Source organism: Gopherus flavomarginatus, chromosome 17, assembly GCF_025201925.1.
Source record: "Gopherus flavomarginatus isolate rGopFla2 chromosome 17, rGopFla2.mat.asm, whole genome shotgun sequence".
Lineage (NCBI taxonomy): Eukaryota > Metazoa > Chordata > Testudines > Testudinidae > Gopherus > Gopherus flavomarginatus.
In genome coordinates this window covers 13,479,615-13,500,266 of record NC_066633.1, presented here as the reverse complement: position 1 = coordinate 13,500,266, position 20,652 = coordinate 13,479,615, and the positions used below count along the sequence as shown (strand labels likewise).

Below are 20,652 nucleotides of genomic sequence, written 5' to 3'. Positions count from 1 at the left end.
CCCTGTGCCCTGTGGAGAATGCAGTGACACGGGCAGGCTGGGGCAGGGAACCCTCCCACTCCGCAGCTGTTCCAGTTCCCCCATTTCACTGCATACCCGCCCAGGCCTGGCCCCTTCCCTTTGCACTGTTCTGAGTTAGGCCAGCGCCTCCCTCATGCCCTTCGCAGCACACACCTGCCTGCAATGGGCATCAGAGCAGCCGGCAGCCTCCCACCTGAAGCCCCCCCAGGCCTGTGCCCTGATTCTGGAAACCTCCCTCCTGAGAAAGCAGAGCAGTGAGCAAGGTTTAAAAAAATCAAGAGCTGGGTGCAATCCAGCTGTTGACTCTGGGCCAGGCTGGTGGCATGCTTAGCGCCAGGCTCCGGAGCAATTGTCAGGGCAGAGCTGGAGTAACCAGCAGGTGGAACCCACCCAGGGCTCAGACACAAAGAATTTCATCATCCAACCAGTAACTAATTCCTGTTCTGAGCTCAGCAGAGCCATGGGGCACGCACCAGCCCCTGCTGCGTTGCCTTGGGCAGCCCAAGTGAGGCCCACACCTGGAAGGCAAAGAGCCCGTTGATGAGCAGCCAGGGAGACACTGCTCTTTCAGGAGCAGGCCCTTAGCCTGCCTCGGTTTCCCCACCGGCAGAGTGAGGGTAATTTTCCAGCCCCCACCAGGGCCATGGGGATTAGACTCCAGTGCTGCCTGGCAGCACAGCTCGGCCTCACCCCCACCAGGCCCCACCCGCCCAGGAAGGAGACGACACTGTACAGCACTACAATGAGCATGATGTTTATTTACACAACAGGCCAATGGAGCGGACGCTCATGGAACAGCAGCACCATTGCTTCACTTTCAAAACTAATCGCCCAGAAAGCAATCGGGAAATTTAATCAATATTATTTCAAGTTACAGAAGATTTAATAAAAACCCTGTTGCTAGTTAAATTATTGGAGACTCAGTAACATTTAGTCTTTAAACATCATCTGAGGCTGGACACGGGGAACGACTTCCAATCTCCCTTCCTGCTTGAACCCACAATCTCCAGGCTGCAACCAGAGGTGGGCCTGGCTCCAACGAGCCTCTGTATCACAGCAGAGCCCGGAGGGGCCACCGCGCCAAAGCACAGCTCTGTGGCAGTGCAGAGGGGCCCAGCAGGCTTCTCCCCATCTGCACTGCCAGAGCCGGCGTGGTAGCCCAGCCCTGGGAGAGGGGCCCCATGCAGCAGGCCATGGGTCTGGCGTCTGTTGCTAGACCAGATGCACAGAAGGTTCTGCTAGGAGGTCCGTGGATCAGGTAGCAGCAGCATTATTCCGTCACCTGGACCCCCACATGGAGTGGCTGGCCACAGGCAGGCAGTCCGTTGGGTTTGCTGAGAGGGGAACATACTGGGCCCAGGCTTTCAGCAGTTTGAGATTTACCCAAGTCAACCCCTGAATCCCCCTCACCGGGGAGGCATTAGGGCATCAGACATACGCCACGACACCCAGCCAGGTCACATCCCAGGCTGCCTTCAGCAGACACAGAAACAGGCACTGGGGCAGTAAAGGGGGGAGGGGGAGGACAGACACTTGCCAGCTAGATAGCCTGCACCCCGGCACCGCATGCGTTCGAGGATGGGGTTCAAACCCCAACCCCCCAGCCTGGCCTATGTGCACAGGGGACGAGCCAGTGCCTGAACACTGGGCAACAGAAATCTGGATACAGAGATACAGCAGAGAGGTGGCTATTAATCACTGGGTCAGGACATGGCTGGGCTGGCACAGCTGGTACTCTGGTGTAAGCAGAGCCTGGCACATCCTGACCGTACCATGCATCTGGGCATTCCAGTGAGCACAGAGACCATGTAGTGCAACCAAGACCTTTGCAAGAGCATCCTCCCCCGCCCCCCAAACACCCTCTAAAGGCTGCCCTGCTCACAAGTGGCTTTCAAGCACTGATCTCTGGGAACATGCTTGCCCCAGCCTGGCTGGTTTTTCAAGCGGGAGCGGCTAGCTCGCTGCCTGGCCTGGTGCAGGTCTCAGGGGGGTTCTGCAAGGAGCGCACCCCCAGAGGACAGTAAGAGACACTGGCTGAGCTGTGACGACACCAGGCAACTCACGGCCTTGGGGCTGAGAGCCAGTTTCCACAGCCCTTGCGCCTGAGGGACTCGGCTCCTCCAGACAGGTGCTTCCTGAAGTCCCTGCTCAACAAGGCTCCCTCGCAGCTCAGCTTGAGAGATCAGCCCGATTCCCAGCACCCAGTGTTTGCCCAGACACTGCTGGGTGATGAAGCTGTCACCCTGAAAGCGACCTGGGCAGCGGGCCAGTCGCCAGCACAAACTCCACGAGAACTGCATATGGTCCAGAAAGCAGCCCAGCTCCTCAGCTGTCAGGGCTTCCCGACCTCCAGACGCATATGCCCTGCCCACCAGTCATTCATAGTTACTGTCCAGCAGAGAGCGAGAACGGCCCACTGCCTGGCCCACCTGGGCACCAATAGAGCAGGTCAGGGGGGGCAGAGGGGGAATCACCCACTTTGCACATGGCATGCAAAGAGCCCTCGCATCCCGCTGCCCAGCACTGGAGACAGAGGCAGGAGTCTCAGCCCCAGTGCACAGATCTCTGCACAGGAGTGGGGACTATTCCTGCATAAGGCCCCTCTGCACTCAGGGCCGACCTGCCTACACAACACTGGCGCCCATGGACCCCACTGCCCTGGTGTTGGCCTGCGAGAAGCTCACACATTGGGGCACCGTGAGAGACTCCTTGGCGCTACAGTGCCTGGATCTCACCCCACAACATGACTTGCGGCTCTGCGCCTGGCGCACGGCTCCCACCGCACTCCTGCCCTTCGATCACAGGCAGTTCCAACCGGACCCCAAGCCAGACACACCCCAGCACTAACGGCCTCTGACAAGCACCCAGCCAGAGCTTCCGGAGCCGATTCCACAGGCAGGTGGCAGGACTTGGCTGCATTCAGCCAGGGCGAGCCCAGCCCCAGAGGAGCCAGAAGGGCCTGAAGTAGCGAGACTCAAACCCATCCCTGGACCGCGCACCGGACAGATGCCAGGGAGGAGACAAAGGCACCAGGGTGGGGGGCACTGGACGCATTTGGTGGGGGACTGAGGCAGCTCCCAGTGAAGGCAACGCCCCAGGCAAGGGAGGCTGATGCTCAGTTGGGCGTCTGCCCCGATGCTCACGCCTCCCTCTGAATGCCTGGCGGGGGATGGCCTCAACATGGCAGATGAACATTGCCCTCCTCAGCCCCCCCGTGGGACCCAGAGACTCGGGTAGGGAGATGGCAACACAAGGGCAGACAGCAGGAATTCCACCCTGGCCCAAGCAAGAGCTCCCCGCCTGTCTCTGCTTGGCCAGGCCAGGGACCGTGGAACATCAGGTAAATGTACAGTGCAGCCAGTCTCCGAGGGCTGAGATCAGCTGCTGGGTCCTCACCCCAGGTCCCTTGGGCCTGCAGGGAAGGTGCCCATCAGCCCAGGCAATAGGGACGCCAGCATGAGGGCAGTAACCAAATCCTGGCACTAGTGATCCTGCTGCGGGGAGATGGGGTGAGGTTGAACGTGAGAGTGCTGGTGCCAGGGTGTGGATGGCATTGCCATGAGGGCTCAGCATGAGATCCCGGTGCCGGGGCATGGGCCCTGGCCACACCAATCCCAGTCCTAGGGGTGGATCCAGCCGCCGCAAAGGGCTCAGCACAAGAATCCCAGCAGCACATGCAGTGCCCAGCCCCACCTCGGGGGGCAGCAGGCTCAGGGACCACCTGGTAAAAGGTGCCTGGGAATATTCAAGTAAACAGCAAAAAGCGGCACGGAGGCCCCGTCCACAGGCACCCGCTACTGCGAAAGTGATTGGTCGAGCAGCTTCAAGACACCGCCCACCAGGTGCAGGCTTCCCGTGACCAGCACGCGGATGGCAGCTGCTTCCTTGAGCAAGACGGCGCCGGTGCCCGCCACGGGGTGCAGGTGGAGCCCCTTGGTGGCAGGCGCCTGGAAGTGTGGGTCCCTGCCCTGGGTGATCCACTGCAGGGCGTGAGAGATGCAGGGGAACACCAGCGAGTTGGAGTTGAGAGGGCGCTCAGAGGAGGGCACGAAGAGCAGGGGGCCGCGCAAGGGGTCTGGCTTCAGCCGGCCGCCCACCCCCTCCACCTGCATGGGGGGAGACAGCCAGAGGTCCTGCCCCACCTTCTCCTCCATCAGCTGGTTCCACTTCTTCTGGTTCTCCAGGCAGCGGGTCAGCATATTCTCCAGGGTGACGTTGAAGTTCTGTTGGTCTGCAAAGGGGAGAACAGTAGGCTGGCATCAGAGCAGCCTTGCGGATGCTCCCGACCTGCCTGTTTTAATGGCCTCTCTGGTACATGGGGGATCCCGCCCAGCCCCATGGCCTGGGGAAGCAGCACGCGCATCCCCGAGAACCCTGCCCAAAGCTATCTGATCAGCACTGTGGACAAGGTTCAAGAATCCGCAAGAGACCCCGACCCTCTGCAGAAAAATCCAGCAAGGAGGTTTCCAGGGACAACTTGCCCCCACTCCTAGCATCGAGCCAACCCATGCTCCTGGGGCAGGAATATTCCCCACACAGACATTCCCCAACAGGACGGGCAGGGCAGAATCTGAGCAAGGCAGGGCATGTCTGCTCCAGGGCAAGTTCCTGAGCAGATCCCCAGTGGTGCTCCTCCTCCACAGGTACTGACCTGCGTTCCCCACTGCAGACACCTCCGTGAAGTTGGGGCAGAAGACGGCGTAGTCAAACCGGCATGGCTGGGGCACAAGAGACACAGCATCAGCACAACGTCCACACCAGCACAGGGGGTGGGTACTGCAGCCTTGGGCAGCCCGCACGGGGGGGGGAGGGGGGGGAAGGGAAGGGAAGGGGAGGACAAGGCGGGATTCAGCTCCTTACAGGAAGGATCTTGGCTACTGGCTCAGCATCCATCACTATTCCTGCTGGAACCATTACAAACCAACAGGGGCATGTTTGGTCTAAGCAGGGACCAGGTAGCCAGGATGCCTGGGTTCTATTCCTGCAGAGGCTACTGGGTAAAGCAGCCAACCAGCCCCTCCCCCTTCTATTTTCACTTCTGCCACCAACTGGGGGCAAATCCAGCTCCCAAGACTCGCTCCCGGGATCGCCCCCAGCCACTGCACAGGGAGACTGGAAGACCTTGAGTTCCCGGGGAAGGGCTGTTATAGGAGACAGAGGTGGTCTGGACTCTAAGGGGAATGGCTGGGGGACAAGAGTGGGGCACTAGCACCACCAGGTGGCAGCCTGCGGGATGTGTCAAAGCAGGATCTGAACAGCCAGGTGGGTGCAGGGGAGGGGTCAGAGTCAGACACCACTGCAGGACCCACGGCTCTGAACCCACCTGGCACTTCAGAGCCCTCTGCCAGCGCCCACCCGAGGCTGGCATTACCCCAGGGCATAGAAGGGGAGAATGAGGAACTGAGGGAAACAACTTAGCCAAGGGTTGGGGCAGAGCCGGGAACAGAACCCAGGAGTCCGGGCCCCCAGCCTGAGCTGGATGCTGACAGCCTCAGATACCCGCAAGCATCATCTGTAACCACCCTCCCTAAATCCATTTGATCCGCTCTCCCCACCGGGTCCAGCAGCCCCCCTGTCGCCAGCCCATATTCTGCCCTTACAAACCCACCTGCCCTGCCCAGCACCGGCCCCCCACTGCCCCAAGGCACAGCATCTCACCAGCAGCAGCTTGAGCAGAGCAGCTGTGTCCCGGTCCCCCGTGGCGTTGAAGAGAAGCACCCGGACCTCAGAGCCGCTGCAGACGAGACAGGCCCAGCCTGGTCAGTTCAGGGGCTCTTGCTCCCAGCCCCAATTTGGAGCTGGCTGGGCTAGCTGCTGCCACCTTGCAAGGCCCAGGAAGTCCAGCAACCCCGACCCAAGGCCTGTCCCAACCTTGGTGGGGCAACAGGGTCCCGTCCCCATCCGCCCTGGTGTCCTGGGACAATGCGGGTTGCTGAGACAAAGCCTCAGCCCTCCTCCCCTTCCCTGCCTACCACTCCCAAACACAGCCTGCTGGTCTGTGGCTCACCTCCCTCCAGCAGGGAAGGGCAGGTTCTCACACCCTTGGCATGGCTGATGGGCAGGCTCTCCCCCGAGATGGGCCACAGGAGCCTCATTCTCAACCCAACCGGCACCTCCCTTGAAAATCCCCACATAAGCCTGCTCCCTCCAGCTATGCTAGATGGGGCTCAGGCAAAGCCTGTGACAGCCGAGCAACAGATCACCCTCCCCGTCCAGTGCCTCCTTACTCCACAGGCTTCTCCTCGTTGAGGGCTGCCTGGCGGAACCAGCGCACGCAGGCCTGCACGCTGCTGGTGGTGTGAGCCCCGTCGATGAACCACGTCACCGGCCCATGCTGCAGCACCTGGTTGCGGCCCAGCCACTCCGTGTCCTGTAAACCTGGGAGGGGAGAGGGGTCAGGCCCACCCAGCAGGGACTCGCTGCCCCCTACACCAGCCCCCGGGGTTACCAGCTCCCTGGTGGGCCTGACCCAGCTAAGCTGTGGAAGCATGAGAGGAGTGGGGACAAAGCGATCCGAGACTGGGGGGTGCTGGTGTCATAGAACAGGCCTGGCTTGTTAAGGGCCTGGGGACTGGCATGGGGCCCTGCTCACAGCACAGTGACCCACCCACCCTGGGGCCCACACATAGGTACATTAAACCCACCCAGAGCCATTCCTGCAAAACCTTCCTGGGGCACTTCACTGAGGAAACCCCAACACCACCACCAGACCCCCCCTTCCCCTTATTCTGATACCAAGCTCCCCCAAGCCCTGCACTGCGCCAGCCCAGGCTGCTCCCCATCCCCCCGAGGCAGCCAGCCTCACCCGTTTCAGTGCTGGCTGTGGGGGAACCGCCCCATGCCACAGAGGCAAGGAGCCCGACTGCGACTCATTATGCCCATGGCCTGCCCACCTCACAGCGTGCTAGCTCCCAACGGGGCGAGTATGGATTCCAGAAACCCCACCCAATCCAACCTGCCTGAGCTCCTGCCCTCAGGCCAGCGGCTGGGATCGTGGTGTGGGCCAGCCCAGTGACCCCAGGGGAGGTAGGATGGTGCACTGGTGAGGGGCCAGCCTGGGACTTGGGAGACCTGACCTCAGTTCCTTGCTCTGCCACAAACCCGTGTGACCTTGGGCCAGTCACTTGGTCTCCCCGCGCCCCATTGGTAAAACAGAGGTAACAGCCGTGAGGATAAGCCCATTAAATATCGAAGCTACCAACTGCTTTGCACTGCCCAGGGACACCGTATGGGGCACAGTACGGGGGGGGTAATAGCGGAGCGAAGGCCCCTCTCACTCTGCAGCAAGGGGCAGAGCAGCGGGCAGCCCTCTAGGGCAGGTGGTGGAGAGACAATGACCCTCAGCCAACAAACAGCCTGGGAAAAACCCACACGGGAGGCGAGGGGAGGTCGGGTTGGTGCTGGAGGCCGGTGATGTACAACTGCCCTCAGCACTTGCTGGCAGCCCAGGAAGCACCAGGCTCCTGAGGGTTAAAACCAAGGAAACAGGAAGATCTAAAGGGCAGTGCGTTCAAAATGTCAACGATCAGGGTGGGCCGGGGGCAGAGTCCAGGGCTCTGCCCTTGGGACCGACGCACGAGCGGTTACTGCCCACAGCGCGTTATCTCCAACAAGCAGCAGCTCCGGCCTGATCCCAGCTAGCCAAAGCCAAGAGCAGGCACTAGCCAGGGGACCACAACAGAGCACCCAGGAAATGCCCAGGGCAGGCAGGGGGCAACGGAGCAGCAGTGGGGCAGGACACACCCACGTTCTTACCCTGCACCATGGAGCTGCTGGGCCTGAATGCAGGTGCCAGGGGCACAGTTCTCTTGCCTAGTAGCTCCGCACCTGGCTGCAAGTCTTTCAGCTCCCCAGTACCTGCAAGATGGAAGCCGGGCTGAGTCACCTTCTAACAGCCCCACATGGCCGCCTGTAGCACTCCTGTCACTCGACTGTCCCTCCTCGCACACAACTGGACTCCAGTCACCCTGGGGGAGCCACCCCGGGGTACGTGCCATACAAACCAGGGTGGATTGATTTAAATCGAGGTGACTGAAATCACCAAGTGGAAAACCTCAATTTAAATCATGGATTTTCATCCAGGTTTCCACTTGCACTTCTGTTCTTTTCTAGCGAAAGGTGCATCCTCGTGGACTGATACAAACATCAAGGAACTTTCACACTATATTCGATAGTGCTCACAAACTCTGCACATTTACTTAAGCAATTATATAGCTTCATCTTTTCATATTCTTGTTAATTGTATGTTTTTAGTATGTTAGAAAATGGTGTCTGAGGCATTGCTTCTATACTAGATAAGTAGTATTTTACTGATGGTTTGTGTCAGGCTGCATTAGGATGGTAACTGGAATTGCATTACACCCAAAACAGCACGTCACATTTAGTTTTGAACAAAACCACCTTCAGTGTTTTGGATACACAAACTGCAGTGTTTTTCCATGAGCTGGAGAGTAAATTTCCAGGGTGGGTGGAGTCGTAAATATTCATAATTTAAAACTGAGCCAATCAGAGCTCAGGTGAGGAGAAGCGATCAAATAGGAGTCGGAGACCTCTCAGGTGGGCTCACTGGAGATCCTGAGGAGCTACACAATGGCGTCTCCCGGAGCCAGAGGCTGGGTCCCAGCGCCTGGGATGACTTTGCCAGCTCCTAAGCCCCCCACAGGATCCAGCCCTTAACACAGTACGTGACCCAGCACATTGATAAAGCTCCAAAGTTAGATATTTTCCCCCTGCTTCTTACTCTGCACAGAGAAGCAGCCTTGAACTCAAAGTCTTTAGAGAGGCTCATCCACACTGAGTGTGAACTGAAATATTTCAAAAGGATATAAGGTTTAGACCTTAACATATTTTGTATTAAATTCACAGTTCGTTTTAAAACAGGTTTATTTTTAAAAAGAAAAACTTATGATTTAAATAAAATAAATACTATCCTAAGTATCCCCCCCTTTCCCCAGCAGGACCCCCCACTTAGCTTAGCCCCCAGCACATTGGCAACTTGCTGGCTTGTATTTGCAGGGTGCAGAGAGCCCTCCCCCTCAGCCTCCCATGAAGCGCCAAGGGGCTCCCACCCAGAGTTCCTCACCGGGCACCTGGGAGGGAGCATCAGGGCATCTCCAGGGGGCTGCGGCTGGGAACACAAAGCCGGAGTGCTGGCTTCACATCCTAGGTGCCAGGCTGCGGGGAGGGGAGCTCTGCTCAGCAGCACCAGGCTGGACGGCCACATGCTGCGTCCCCCACTCGCCGGGAGCACTGCGAGCACAAGCACCAAAGTGCAGCCCAATCGGGACCTTCCCGGAATCTCCTTGGAGAGACGCCCCAACCCAGGAACAAGAGCAAGGGCTGGAATGCGCCGTTCAGCGCAGGGAGGGACGCATAAGCTCCCCTGTGCCAGCGCCAAGTTCCTTACCCTGACACCCCTGCTGCTGCAGCCAGGCCCGGGAGAGCTGCAGGGCCAGAGTGGCATTGGATCGCTGGTGCTCGCCCGCCAGCCCCAGCTGAAGTGCCTTATCGTCCTCTTCAAAGGCATCCAAGTCAGGGCACAGGTAAAGCGGGCACTGCACGGAGAGAGAGGCAGAGGGTGAGCCCTGCCCAGTTCACCCACCTCCATGAGGCAGCTCCGCCAGCTGGCTGAGAGCCCCCCGGCGGGTTCTGCCGACCTACAGACCAGGCAGCAGCAACCGAGGCAATCCCATCCCTGGGCCCTGTGGCTCATATTCATGGGCCGTCACGTTTCCATCTGGCCCTGCCTCTCCAGGGATGGACCCCAAGGGGCGCCGGCACCTGCAGCACCCACACTCAGCTGCTGCACAGGAGAAATGGGGGAGCCCCTGGGGCCACCTTGCAAAGGATCCAGAGTGAGGAGGAGTCACAGGACCTCAACTTTCCCTCTGGAAGACAGAGGGAGCCCAAGGCCCCTGGCCAGCACCATCCAAGAGGGCAGGAGCCATCTGACATCCCAGCCCTTGCACCTGGCGTGGATGCAGCAGGGAGAGTCGCCTCCCCTGACCCAGTGACAGCAGCAGGATGCCCTCAGAGGGGGCAGGGGGACTCAGGGGAGACATGTATCTAACAAGAACTCACCGGGCTCTCCCTGGCTCGCTCCCTCAGTACCTCCAGGGGCCGCTCAGGCTGGGGCACTGTGAATGCCGGAACACCAGGCTGAAAGCAACACAGATGTAGTCACAGGCCCCGGATCCATGGCCTCCCAGGCTGTCCCCCCATCCCCAAGCAGACACCTGGACTCCAGCGACAGGCAGCTGGTCGGGGCAGACCCAGAGACGGGCTGGGACCTCTGACTCAGATTCAAAGCTTGCCTCTTAGATGGGCCCCCACCCCCATGCTGCCCTGTGGCCTCCTGCGCCAGGGGAGATTCACTTCCCAGATGCGGGCAGGAGCCGGAGCCATCACAGCAAACAGACTTGGTCCTGCTGAACCAGGAATCTGGACCAGCCCCACTCAAGGCTGTCAGAGACTCCCCCTCTCCCCACAGAGCCCCGCGGTCCGTACCTTGAAAATGCCCCCTTTCTGCCAGGCGATTTTCTCAATGGTGTCCCCCAGGATGCTTGTGTGGTCGATGCCCAGAGAGGAGACCCCGCAAACGATCGGCTTCCTGGAGACAGAGAGAAGGTGAGAGCCCAGCGCCAGGACTCCCGAAGGGCGGGCTCCTCTCTCCAGCTCTGCAGCCAGCCAGCACCCAGGAGGTCCTGGAACTCAGGCTGGCTCATGGGATCGGCACAGAGCCTTTCACCTCCCGGCCCTCGGCTGACACTGAGCCCAGCATGGCTGGAAACCCCTATCACCTCAGAGAAGGTCAACGGCTTCCCTGGCCAGGCGTTCCCATCACAGCCACCAGGACTGGGCCCCTTTGCCAGCAGAGGGGTCAAGAACTGACCCAACTCCCGTACCAGGCGCAGCTGGGTTGAGACCCGTTGGCTCACCCACCCATGCCCAGGCAGTCCCTGCTCTGGGGACACCTAGTGGCCTCCACATGCTGGCAATAAGGAGGCGGGCGCCTGGTCCCCGTGCCAGGCCCAGCCTGCTCCTACCTGATGATGTTGGTGCAGTCGTAGGCACCCCCAATGCCAACTTCCACCACAGCCAGATCCACCTGGAGGGGAGACAGGAGCATGTTAAGGGGCTACCTGTGCCATCCGTGCCCAACATGCAGGAAACAAAGCAGCCCCATGGCAAAGCCCTGAGCAGGGACAGAGTGCTCAGCACCCTTATGCAGGGCACGGCCTACCCACAGCAGCCCTTCGGACACACGGGACCCCGGCCCGAACACATGGGGCAGGGGCAGGGACAGGCTCCGATCAGACTTGCACAAAAACGTCCCAGGCACGCACAGATACCCAGAGAGCTGCCTGCATGCTGGACTACAGAAGAACGACATGCACGTAAGGAAGCATGAACCCAGGACTTTCAGCTCCACACGAGCAGGCCTCTGCCCCTGGAGACTAAAGGAGAAGCTCCACTTCTTCTCAGCAATATTACAGCTTTTACCCTGTGAGCTGCAGCCACTATGGGGCAACAGTCACACACACAGGCAGTCCCAGGGGGCAGCTAAAGCTGTGCAGATCCTAGGACTCTCTTACCAGGCATCCCTAGGAGCAGAACCAGGAAAGGAGGAAAAAACGTGGGAGAGGAAGGGTGGGAGAGACAGAGGCCCCTGGTCCCATCCCAGCAGCAGATGGCTGGGTGAGACTGGGGCCAGGGAGTGACAAGGCCCAGGGCTCTGGAGGCCAGACCCTCACCGCGCACAGCTCCCGCTGGAGCCTATAGGGGCTGCAGCCACTTGGCACTGTGAGGCACTGGCTGGAACCCAGCCATCCGCCCGGAGGGGAGGGAGCATCTTACCTTCTCCTGCAGGAAGACGTGAAAGGCCATGATGGTGAGGAAGCGGAAGTAGGCGGGCATGCTGGCATGGCTGGGGTCCTGCAGGACAGACAGTTACCTGAGGGGACTCCAGGACAGCAGCTCTATCCCAGCCCCATTGCTAAGCCAGAGGACCGGCAAGGGACAGACCCTCCTCCCTGCGCTGCGGGGCTCCGGCCCAGTCCTCAGGGCATGGACACGGCATGGCAAGGGCCCAGCTCATCTGACAGTTTTACATGACTAGTCAACTTCGCCACGCAGCTGGGGAAACTGACACACAGAGCGGGGAAACTGACTTGCCCAAGGACACCCAGCAAGGCAGTGGCAGAGTAGAACTAGGGATCCCCTGCTCTAAGCACTAGATAACCCGTCCACATCCAATCCTTACAAGGAGCCAGCCTCGGGGCAGCGATCTGACTTTGCCTGGTCCCCGAGCAGAGACTCGGTTACTGTACCGCACGGGGCAACTCCCCTAGTGTGGGATCCTACTGGCCTGCTGCCGAGGACCAGGTGCACTGGGCTGCAGGAGGCAGCAGCAGCTTATTACCCCCCACTCCAGAACAGCAGCAGCTCCCTGCCCAGAGCTGCCCCCACACATACCTTGGTCTCCTCCAGCCGGTTATACACCTGCCAGAAGTACTTGCTGAACAGCTCCTTGCTGATTGGCTGCCCATTGATGCGGATCCTCTCACGCACCTGGACCAGGTGGGGAGAGCTGGGATGAGGGGAGAACAGACAGTCAGCACCCAGGACAGCTCCTCCATTCCACCCACCCCAGAGTGCCACTCAGCACCCAGCAGAAGAGACCGACTGAATCCATCCCCCAGGAGCCACCGCGCTGCCCACCTGTAGAAGCCCGTCTTCAGGCCGTAGTTGCGGAGGATGCGTTCCGTGAAGGCACACGTCGAGCCCTGGAAGAAGTCAGCAGTGTCAACCATAAACCCAGCCCTCCCTAGCAGCCCCCAGCAACAGAGAACCCCATAGATTGCCCCCAACCACAGCCACAGTGCCACTGCTGCTCTCCTAAACCTCCAACACCCCCACTCTCAGCATCCCATGGCCCATCACACGGCCTAATTATTTCCCCATTCACCCCACCCTGCGGTGTGTGCTGGCCCATCATTTGCCCTGCGCCCCACAGAATCCCCTCGCCCTCACACGCCTCGTTCCACACACCCCTGCACTGCCCCACTGACCTTGCCCTTTGTCCCAGTTACGTGGATAATGTTCAGTTGATCCAGGTCTTCGACCTGCCAGACAGAGGTTAACAAACCCGTGAGAGGGGGTCAGGGCTGGGGAGACACCCCCGCCTGGCACTGCGCCAGACTGGAAGGAGGGCTCACAGCCAGCCCCACCAACGGAGAGGCCAGTACAGCCTGGGATCCCACCCCCGCTCTCCCTCCCATCTGGCAGGGAGCAGCGTTGAGAGGGCTCTGCTCAGCAAGGGAAGGGGACCTGACAGCTCTCACCTTTAACCCACTTCTCTCCAAGAAGCCTTTCATGGCCTCCAGCTGCACCTGCGGGTCTCCTCGCTCCCGCTTCACCTGCTCCAGGTAATTAGCATTGGTCTGGAGGGTGTTCAGGGTCCGGATGGCATCCTGGAATGAAACTCATCAGATGAGGCACAGATCAGCTCTCCGCTCATAGGAGGGGATGGTGGCCAAGAGCCAACGCTCCAGCCCCATGTGTGCACCAGAAGGGGGTCTCCTGCTCGCCCACAGAGCCGCCCCTGGCCCTACATACTAAACTCAGGGGTGCTAGGCAGCCCAAGCCCCCACCCATCCCTGGATCCCAACACACAGCTGCCAGCCTTTGCTCTTCTGGGGAAGGGCAATGTTACCAACCAGGCTCCCTCGCTGTCAGAGCCCTCATCACGGGTGGGAAGACAGCCAGCTCCAATGCCACCCACCCAGTCCATCTCTGCGCCCAGGGCCCTCCAAGGCGAGGTCGGGGGCTCATCAGCCATGCCCCTGTGCCAAGAACCTCGTCTGCCCCGCGCCAAGAGCAGTGCTGGAGCATGACAAAGGGGAGCAGTAGGAGCTCACTCCTCTCCTTGCCAGGTGAGTGCTGATCAGAGCACACCAATCCCGGCTTTCACTTCCAGCCAGAGCTAACAAAGGCTGCACTACTGTTCACTCACTCACTGTTCACTCACGCGAAGCATAGCGGCCAGGGCAGAGCCAGCCGCTAGCTCCGTCTGCTCCACAGTGGCCCTCGACTTGCACACGGCTAGCTTGTCTTGGCCCGCTACAGTTATAGGACTGCAAAGCCACAGTCCCAGGTACGGTGCTTGGAGCATGGGGAACTGAAATCCAGTGTCCTTTAGAGTTTTTTCCACTCGCTAGGTGATTGGCAATGCAGCTCCCTGCCTCCTGCTCAGGGGCTGGGGGAAAAGAGATGACTAACAACTCTTTCAAAATACACTAGATGAAGGACCACAAAAATAAGGGGCACAAGCGACACCCCAGATGGGAAATCCCCACCGAGGAAGCACTGGAGAGGAAGAGTCTCAGCAGTAATTCTGAAAGAAGTTGCCAGAGGAGGGAGGAGAGGGGGAAGGTGCGTGAAATCAGCCCTGATAACTATTTCCAAGGCACGGGGAGCGAGGACAGAGCGTACGCCGATCACGAGACAAGCCCCAGGAACGCAAGCTGAAGCACTGGTGTAACAGAGCCCCAGGATGTGTTGGGTGGATCCACGGGCAGTACAATCCGCCCACAGTCTGCACCAGAACACTTTGAGCGCAATATATTTTCACCCATTGCCATTACTAATATTGGTTGTATTGCAGTAGTGCCTAGAAAGCCCGACAGAGACTGGGCTCCCATTGTATTAGGCACGGCAAATATGCATGGGAGAGACCCTCTGCACCAAAGAGTTTACAATCTAAGCAGACAAGACAGTTAGAGGGTGAGAAGGGAAACTGAGGCACAGTGAGTGCCTCACTGTGGCAGAATCAGTACCCAGGGTTCCTGACTTCCTGTACCCCAACCCCGGGACCACTGTATTAGTATCTGAAGCAGAGTACTGAAGGGCTATATAGTCTCACTCGCTTCGATCGTAGCACTGTCTGCGTCAGTGTGTTTTAAGGTCCTGGTTTTCCAAGGCCCAGAATAGCCTCCTTAAATGCTGATTAACGCATTTCCCAGGGATAGCTTTAGTTCCAGCATGCCCCATGCAGAGTAGCAATTTATTGAGGTGTCAAAGTACCTCTGGGGTTACAGTGTGCAGCTCTGGGAGGGGCTGGATGGTAACCAGATATGCTCCCCACAATTCACCTCTATAAAAAGCACTGGCCACGCTCCTCCAGATCCACATGGCTATTTATACTGGGTGGGACACTGGATCTCCCTGGGTTTCCTGGGAGCAAAGACACTTAATGCACTATCCATTTCTTGCCTTCTCTCAACTGAGCCAGAGCTGGATGGGGTCAGGTCTTCCCCACACTGCACCAGAACTCCTGCGCCCCTCACATCATGCATTGCTTCCCTTTTCCAACAGAGGCAGGAACCCAGCCCACTACCTATGGTTACCCCAAGCACTTCCCAGGTAGACCCAGGCTCACGCAGATTATTATTAGGCACTATCACAATACAAGGGACTCCTGTTATAAACCAGGCCCTGTTGTGCTAGGTGCTGTACAAACACTTAATGAAGAGACAGTACTTGCCCCAGGGACTGAAATTCATCTCCATGCTTCATCACTATTACTGATGACTACTGACACCAGGACACCCAAATCACAAAACTGACACTACTCATAACTCAGCCAGGTGTTAAGACTGTGAACCCCATGTGATCCTGACTCACTTCCTGCCCCAACATCATTTAATTAGACACAAAGCCCCCTCCACATTACGTTCATGCCACATGAAGCTGCATGGTCAGAGATGGTTTTAAAAAAAAGTAACAAAGTGTAAAAATCAATGTTGAACATGGCCACAGCCCAGAGCCTTTTGACTTTACAGGAGGAACTGAGTGAGCAACTCAGCAAGCGCCACAAAAAGTGAGCGAAGACATTAGCTGGGTGCAGCCAGCCACATTAACAGTGCTTTGGAACATTATCGTTTGCATCATCGGACATTCTGATTCCAATTCAGCTACCTTCATATTGCTTCAGCAGCGCTTTATGCATTTCATTCCTCTAAGATCATCCAGCATCTATTAACAGTCACTGATTTCCGTATAGTTAAAGCCCATTCTTTTGAAGAGAACACATACACAACCACAGATTCTTCAGCTTACATAGAAAAGCTCTCTGATTTGACAAAATGCATGCAGCTTTGCTGGTTTGGATGCTGGCAGAAGATGAAGGAAGGGGACCTGGTGAAAGCAGCATAGCAGAAGAGGGTGACAGGAAAGAGATGCTGAGGAAGTGATGGCTGGATTGCATCAAAGACAGTAAGCAAGTGGACCTCAGTACTGCCTTGGACAAAGTCGGTGGAAGATTGCATGACAATCTTACGTCTCTGTTTGTCAGAGATGGATGGCAGGAGAGAAATCACTTGATCACTACCTGTTAGGTTCACTCCCTCTAGGGCACCTGGCATTGGCCACTGTCGACAGACAGGATCCTGGGCTGGATGGACCTGTATGGCCATTCTTGTGTTTTTATATAACCCAACCCAAATTAATGGGAAAAGGGTGATTTCATTTATTCAGTGGTTTCCCCCACACAACCAAAGTTGGTTGAATGATTTTTCCCAAATACTTCCCAGCCTTTGTTTGAAGTACTGTGCCGAAAGCCCACTGAAATCAACGGAGTTTTTCCATTGAGTTCAATCAATGGGAAGAAAGTAGTGAAAGAAGGGAGACAGGGAGTTGTGAGGAGAGACTGTCGGGCAAGCTTGGCTGTTAGAACCTACTAGGAAGACAGCCCTACCCCAGTCACCCTGTGACCCCTTTGCAGCCCATAACGCCCTGGCAGCGCCAGTATGAGGCGCATCACCCACAAGAAAAGTCAGACCGGGCAAGGGGTTGGGGGGACCCGCTGAGGTTTTGGCCAGTGACTGTTCTGCATCAGAGCTGGGCTGAGGGCCAAGCCCCCTAAACAGCATCAAAAGCAATTAACAAATAGCACCAGCCCCCAGCCCAGCACCCTGCCTCCACAGGTGCCAGATGCCCCCCAAAAAGCCTCGATACTCCCCCACATGCCTGACCCCCCCCCCAGAAAACCCGCATATAAAATATGATGCGCCCATACCAGCCTCCCCCCATTGCCAGGCTAAAGACATGTGCCCCGGAACAGGCGGCCCGGCCCCGGCCCCGCCAGGCCCCACGTGTCCCGGCTGATGTAACGGCCGGGCCGGGCCGCCCCCACGCCGGTACCTGATACTCCATCCTGGGCACGCGGGCCGGCCTGGTGCTGAAGCGGCGCTGCCCGCCGGCCGCCCCCGCCACGAGCCGCAGCGCGCAGTGCAGCCCGCGGAGCCCGCGAAAGCCCATCCCGCCTCCTGCTGACAGGCGGCCCCCGCCGCCACCGAGCCCCGCACCCCACCCCCCCCGTACGCGCGGCTTCGCCCCGCCCCGCGAGCCACCGTCCCCCGCCCCCGCGCGGCAGCGTGAGCCCGCCATCTTTGTGAGGGGCACTACATGGTGAGAGCAAGGCCGCCATCATTGTGAGGGGCACCTGATTCTCTTACAGGGCAACACTGCCTTTCATTTACTGATTGTGGCAACTATGTCCCCTCCAGCAAGCGGGGGAGGGGACACAAAACGGATCTCGTATTGGCAAGTGCTACCCACAGTGCTCAATTCACGCCCTACTGAAGAGCCATCCAACCCCCCAACTGCACTAAAGAGGACACGTCAGATCCCAGGGTGGAGAGGGCCCAAGTTCCATGTGTCTGCAGGGGAACAGCCCCAGATAAAACCATGTTTGCAAACGCACTGCTTAGTACGTAAAGCAGAGATGGGCAAACTATGGCCCAGGGGCCACATCTGGCCTTTCAGGCATATTAATCTGGCCCTCCAGCTCCAGCGGGGGAGCGGGGTCTGGGGCTTGCTGCTCCATGCATGTCGTGGCCATGAACCGCGGCCAATGGGAGCCACAGGGGCGGTGCCTGCAGCCAAGGCAGCATGCAGAGCCACCTGGCTGCACTTCTGCGTAGGAGCTGGAAGGGGGACATGCATACCTCAAGCAGCTTCTGGAAGCAGTGGCACCACCCAGAGCCTGTCCCCCTGCCCCATCCCATGCCCCGACCCAGCCCCCTCCTGCACCCCCCACTCATTTCTGGCCTCACCCCAGAGCCCACACCCCCAGTCTGATCCCTCACCCCCACCTCCCGCACTCCATCCCCCAATTTCATGAGCATTCTTGGCCCACCATATAATTTCCATCCCCGGATGTGGCCCTCAGGCCAAAAAGTTTGTCCACCCCGATCTAAAGCCTTCCAGCGCACATGGCGAGGAAAAACCACTACGACATAGGTGGCACTCTGCACTGTGGATTTCAAGGTCAGCTGGCACCGAGGGGCAGCACAAAGTCCAAGCAATCCTGCTAGTTCAATAAAAGCTGTTTTTATTACAAAATGGAATGTTATGGCAGTGCCTACCTATGAAAACATCACACACCCTACGATCAGCTACAGCCAGGATATTTCAGACCCTAACCCACCGCTCACAAAAATACAGAGCAGACGCTCTACTTTTTAGTTGAGCTAAAAACCATTCCTGTCGTTTTCTCCTCATGTTGCAAATACATGGGCAAGCTGTGCATTCCATCCTATTTAAATAGACACATAGATATCAAAGAATATCAGGGTTGGAAGGGACCTCAGGAGGTCATCTAGTCCAATCCCCTGCTCAAAGCAGGACCAAGCCCCAGGCAGATTTTTGCCCTAGATCCCTAAATGGCCCCCTCAAGGATTGAACTCTCAACCCTGGGATTAGCAGGCCAATGCTCAATGCGGAAGTCTTTTTTTAAAAGGATTTTGGCGAGGACCTAAATGATAAATTTAATAGCAAGCTTTAAACGCACCCAAGCCAGATACACCATAGTTGGCATATTCCTACTAAAGCCTCCATTAACCAATAGCTAGAGGTGCAGGCCGCTCTACCTCCCGCTCACCATTCCCATCTCTTAACAGCATTTATAGCTTTAGCAGTGAAGTTAGTATCAGGGCCCAAATTTAAAACATAATTAAATTACCATCTCAATTCTTCGAGTGTAGGGGCAGCTCCACCACATTCAGCCAGTCTCCTACAGTTTGCAGGGCTGTTGCTAGGTGAGGAGATTTAACAAGAGATTACAACTGTAGCAAAGGCCAGTTTTTAGTACAGGAACCATTTGTTTCCGTTCAGGATCATCATCTACTGCCTGCATCGTGGTAGCACCCAGGAACCCCAAGTCAGGGAGCAGGGTCCCATTGTGCTAGGCACTGTACAAACACACAACAAAGACAGTCACTGCCCCAAAAGTGCCTCAGCAGAAAACATGCAGGGTAGGAATCATTACTCTAAAGTGGCCATCTTCTAAGATTCCAACACTGCTCTGGAGAGAAAGGAATCAGCAGTTCAGCCAGATTTTTGTTCTTGCTCGTGTCTTGATGCAGGAGCTAACTTGTTAACACTGTTCAGCATTATCTTTGTCAACACGGATTTATCACAAGAAAAATACTGGTTTCTGCATCTAAACTATTTTCTACCAGAGAGATTTGAGTTATCGCTGCCTGTGCTGCTAACCTCATCCACAGCAACACCTGTTCTTATTCAAAAATTACACAGTAAATCCCAATTACTTTTTAAAACTATTTTCATCAGTGTAAGAACAAACCAAACAGCTCCAGCCCAGCCGTTAAAGGGGACTTCACCAACTGAATTACAGGTGTGGGAACGGTTACCTACTTACTCATAGAGCACATCAAAGAGCTGCTGTTCCATTTTTCCCCATTTGTTCAAAAATTCATACGGGGAGAGAAAAAAATTTAAAAAAGGGACATATGATGGTTTCTTCCCAACAACTGGCAGAGGGCACCAGGGCCAGTGTACTGCCTGCAGCCAACTTAATTCATATCCCTTTAACATCAAAAGCTTCCCAAAACTCCCCACTGTTTCCAAACCCCATCCCAGAGAGGAGATTTACCGTATACATGTCCTTTCTCATCCTTACTTTCTGCTCTGAAGCCAGTTTGATCTCTGCTGCCTGCTGTTTACAGACCTCAGGCTGGCAACCCAGTTGAAGGACAAAGGTTATCAGTCTGCACACACTACTCTCATTTCAAAGGCTCAGGGTTTTACTCTTGTTTGCTAGCACCACAAAGCAGCCGCACCTTCTCAAACAAATTCACACGAGCTGCTGCAGCCACTGAACATCCCCGGGCAGGAGCCTGAGGAAAGAGAGAATTTCCCTTTAGTATAGGAATCCATTAAGATCTCCATAGAGAGTTTCTACTAGATGCATACCAGGTTTAATAAGCTCACGTTGGCGGGATACACGTTGCCAAAGCTAAGTGCAGTCCATTCAACATGTAGTGCATTGGCTCTCTGCACTTGGAAAAAGTTACTGCTCTTAATCTACACCCATGTAAGCAGAGCCAGGTAAAGCAACAGACACAGGAATGCTTGTAAATACAGCCAAGTGTCTAGCTGGGCCAGGTGTCGCAGTAGTAATAGCTCATTAAGCATTGCTGCTCTGTCGCTATGGTCAGCACTCAGAGGAGTTGGACAGACACCTGCCATCTGCCAGTCACATCCACCCTCAGACTACGAGCAGAATGCGTTCAACTCCCTTCAGATCTGAACTGGTGAGTTGCCGCA

At 57.0% G+C, this 20,652-nt stretch overlaps 1 protein-coding gene across 3 annotated transcripts; it reads right to left on the bottom strand.

Moving 5' to 3' along the window:
* Positions 1-1,578: 1,578 nt before the first annotated feature.
* Positions 1,579-20,609, bottom strand: FPGS (folylpolyglutamate synthase). 3 transcript variants are annotated; one of them, XM_050927067.1, is made up of 16 exons: positions 20,006-20,609; positions 19,046-19,117; positions 13,365-13,493; positions 13,092-13,145; positions 12,742-12,806; positions 12,496-12,610; positions 11,878-11,955; positions 11,067-11,128; positions 10,528-10,630; positions 10,102-10,179; positions 9,428-9,575; positions 7,777-7,878; positions 6,249-6,399; positions 5,680-5,755; positions 4,673-4,739; positions 1,579-4,252 (listed from the first exon to the last, which is right to left on the bottom strand). In XM_050927067.1, exons 2-16 carry the CDS (start codon positions 19,082-19,084, stop codon positions 3,816-3,818), a joined length of 1,704 nt encoding a protein of 567 aa, XP_050783024.1. In that variant the 5' UTR covers positions 19,085-19,117; positions 20,006-20,609; the 3' UTR covers positions 1,579-3,815. The 3 variants fall into 3 exon arrangements, with proteins under 3 accessions (XP_050783024.1, XP_050783023.1, XP_050783022.1); XM_050927066.1 differs by lacking the exons at positions 19,046-19,117; positions 20,006-20,609 and adding an exon at positions 17,224-17,340; XM_050927065.1 differs by lacking the exons at positions 19,046-19,117; positions 20,006-20,609 and adding an exon at positions 14,051-17,014.
* Between the last annotated feature and the right edge of the window lie 43 nt (positions 20,610-20,652).

Bases quoted from the DNA above. Each gene is read 5' to 3' on its own strand.
- FPGS (XM_050927065.1), bottom strand. From the start codon at position 14,194: ATGCTCCAAGCACCGTACCTGGGACTGTGGCTTTGCAGTCCTATAACT. The intron at 13,146-13,364 runs GTGAGAGCTGTC...TCTGTCTGGCAG, and splicing joins TGGAGAGAAGTGGGTTAAAG to GTCGAAGACCTGGATCAACT. The intron at 9,576-10,101 runs GTGAGTTCTTGT...CTCTCCGTGCAG, and splicing joins AGCGAGCCAGGGAGAGCCCG to TGCCCGCTTTACCTGTGCCC.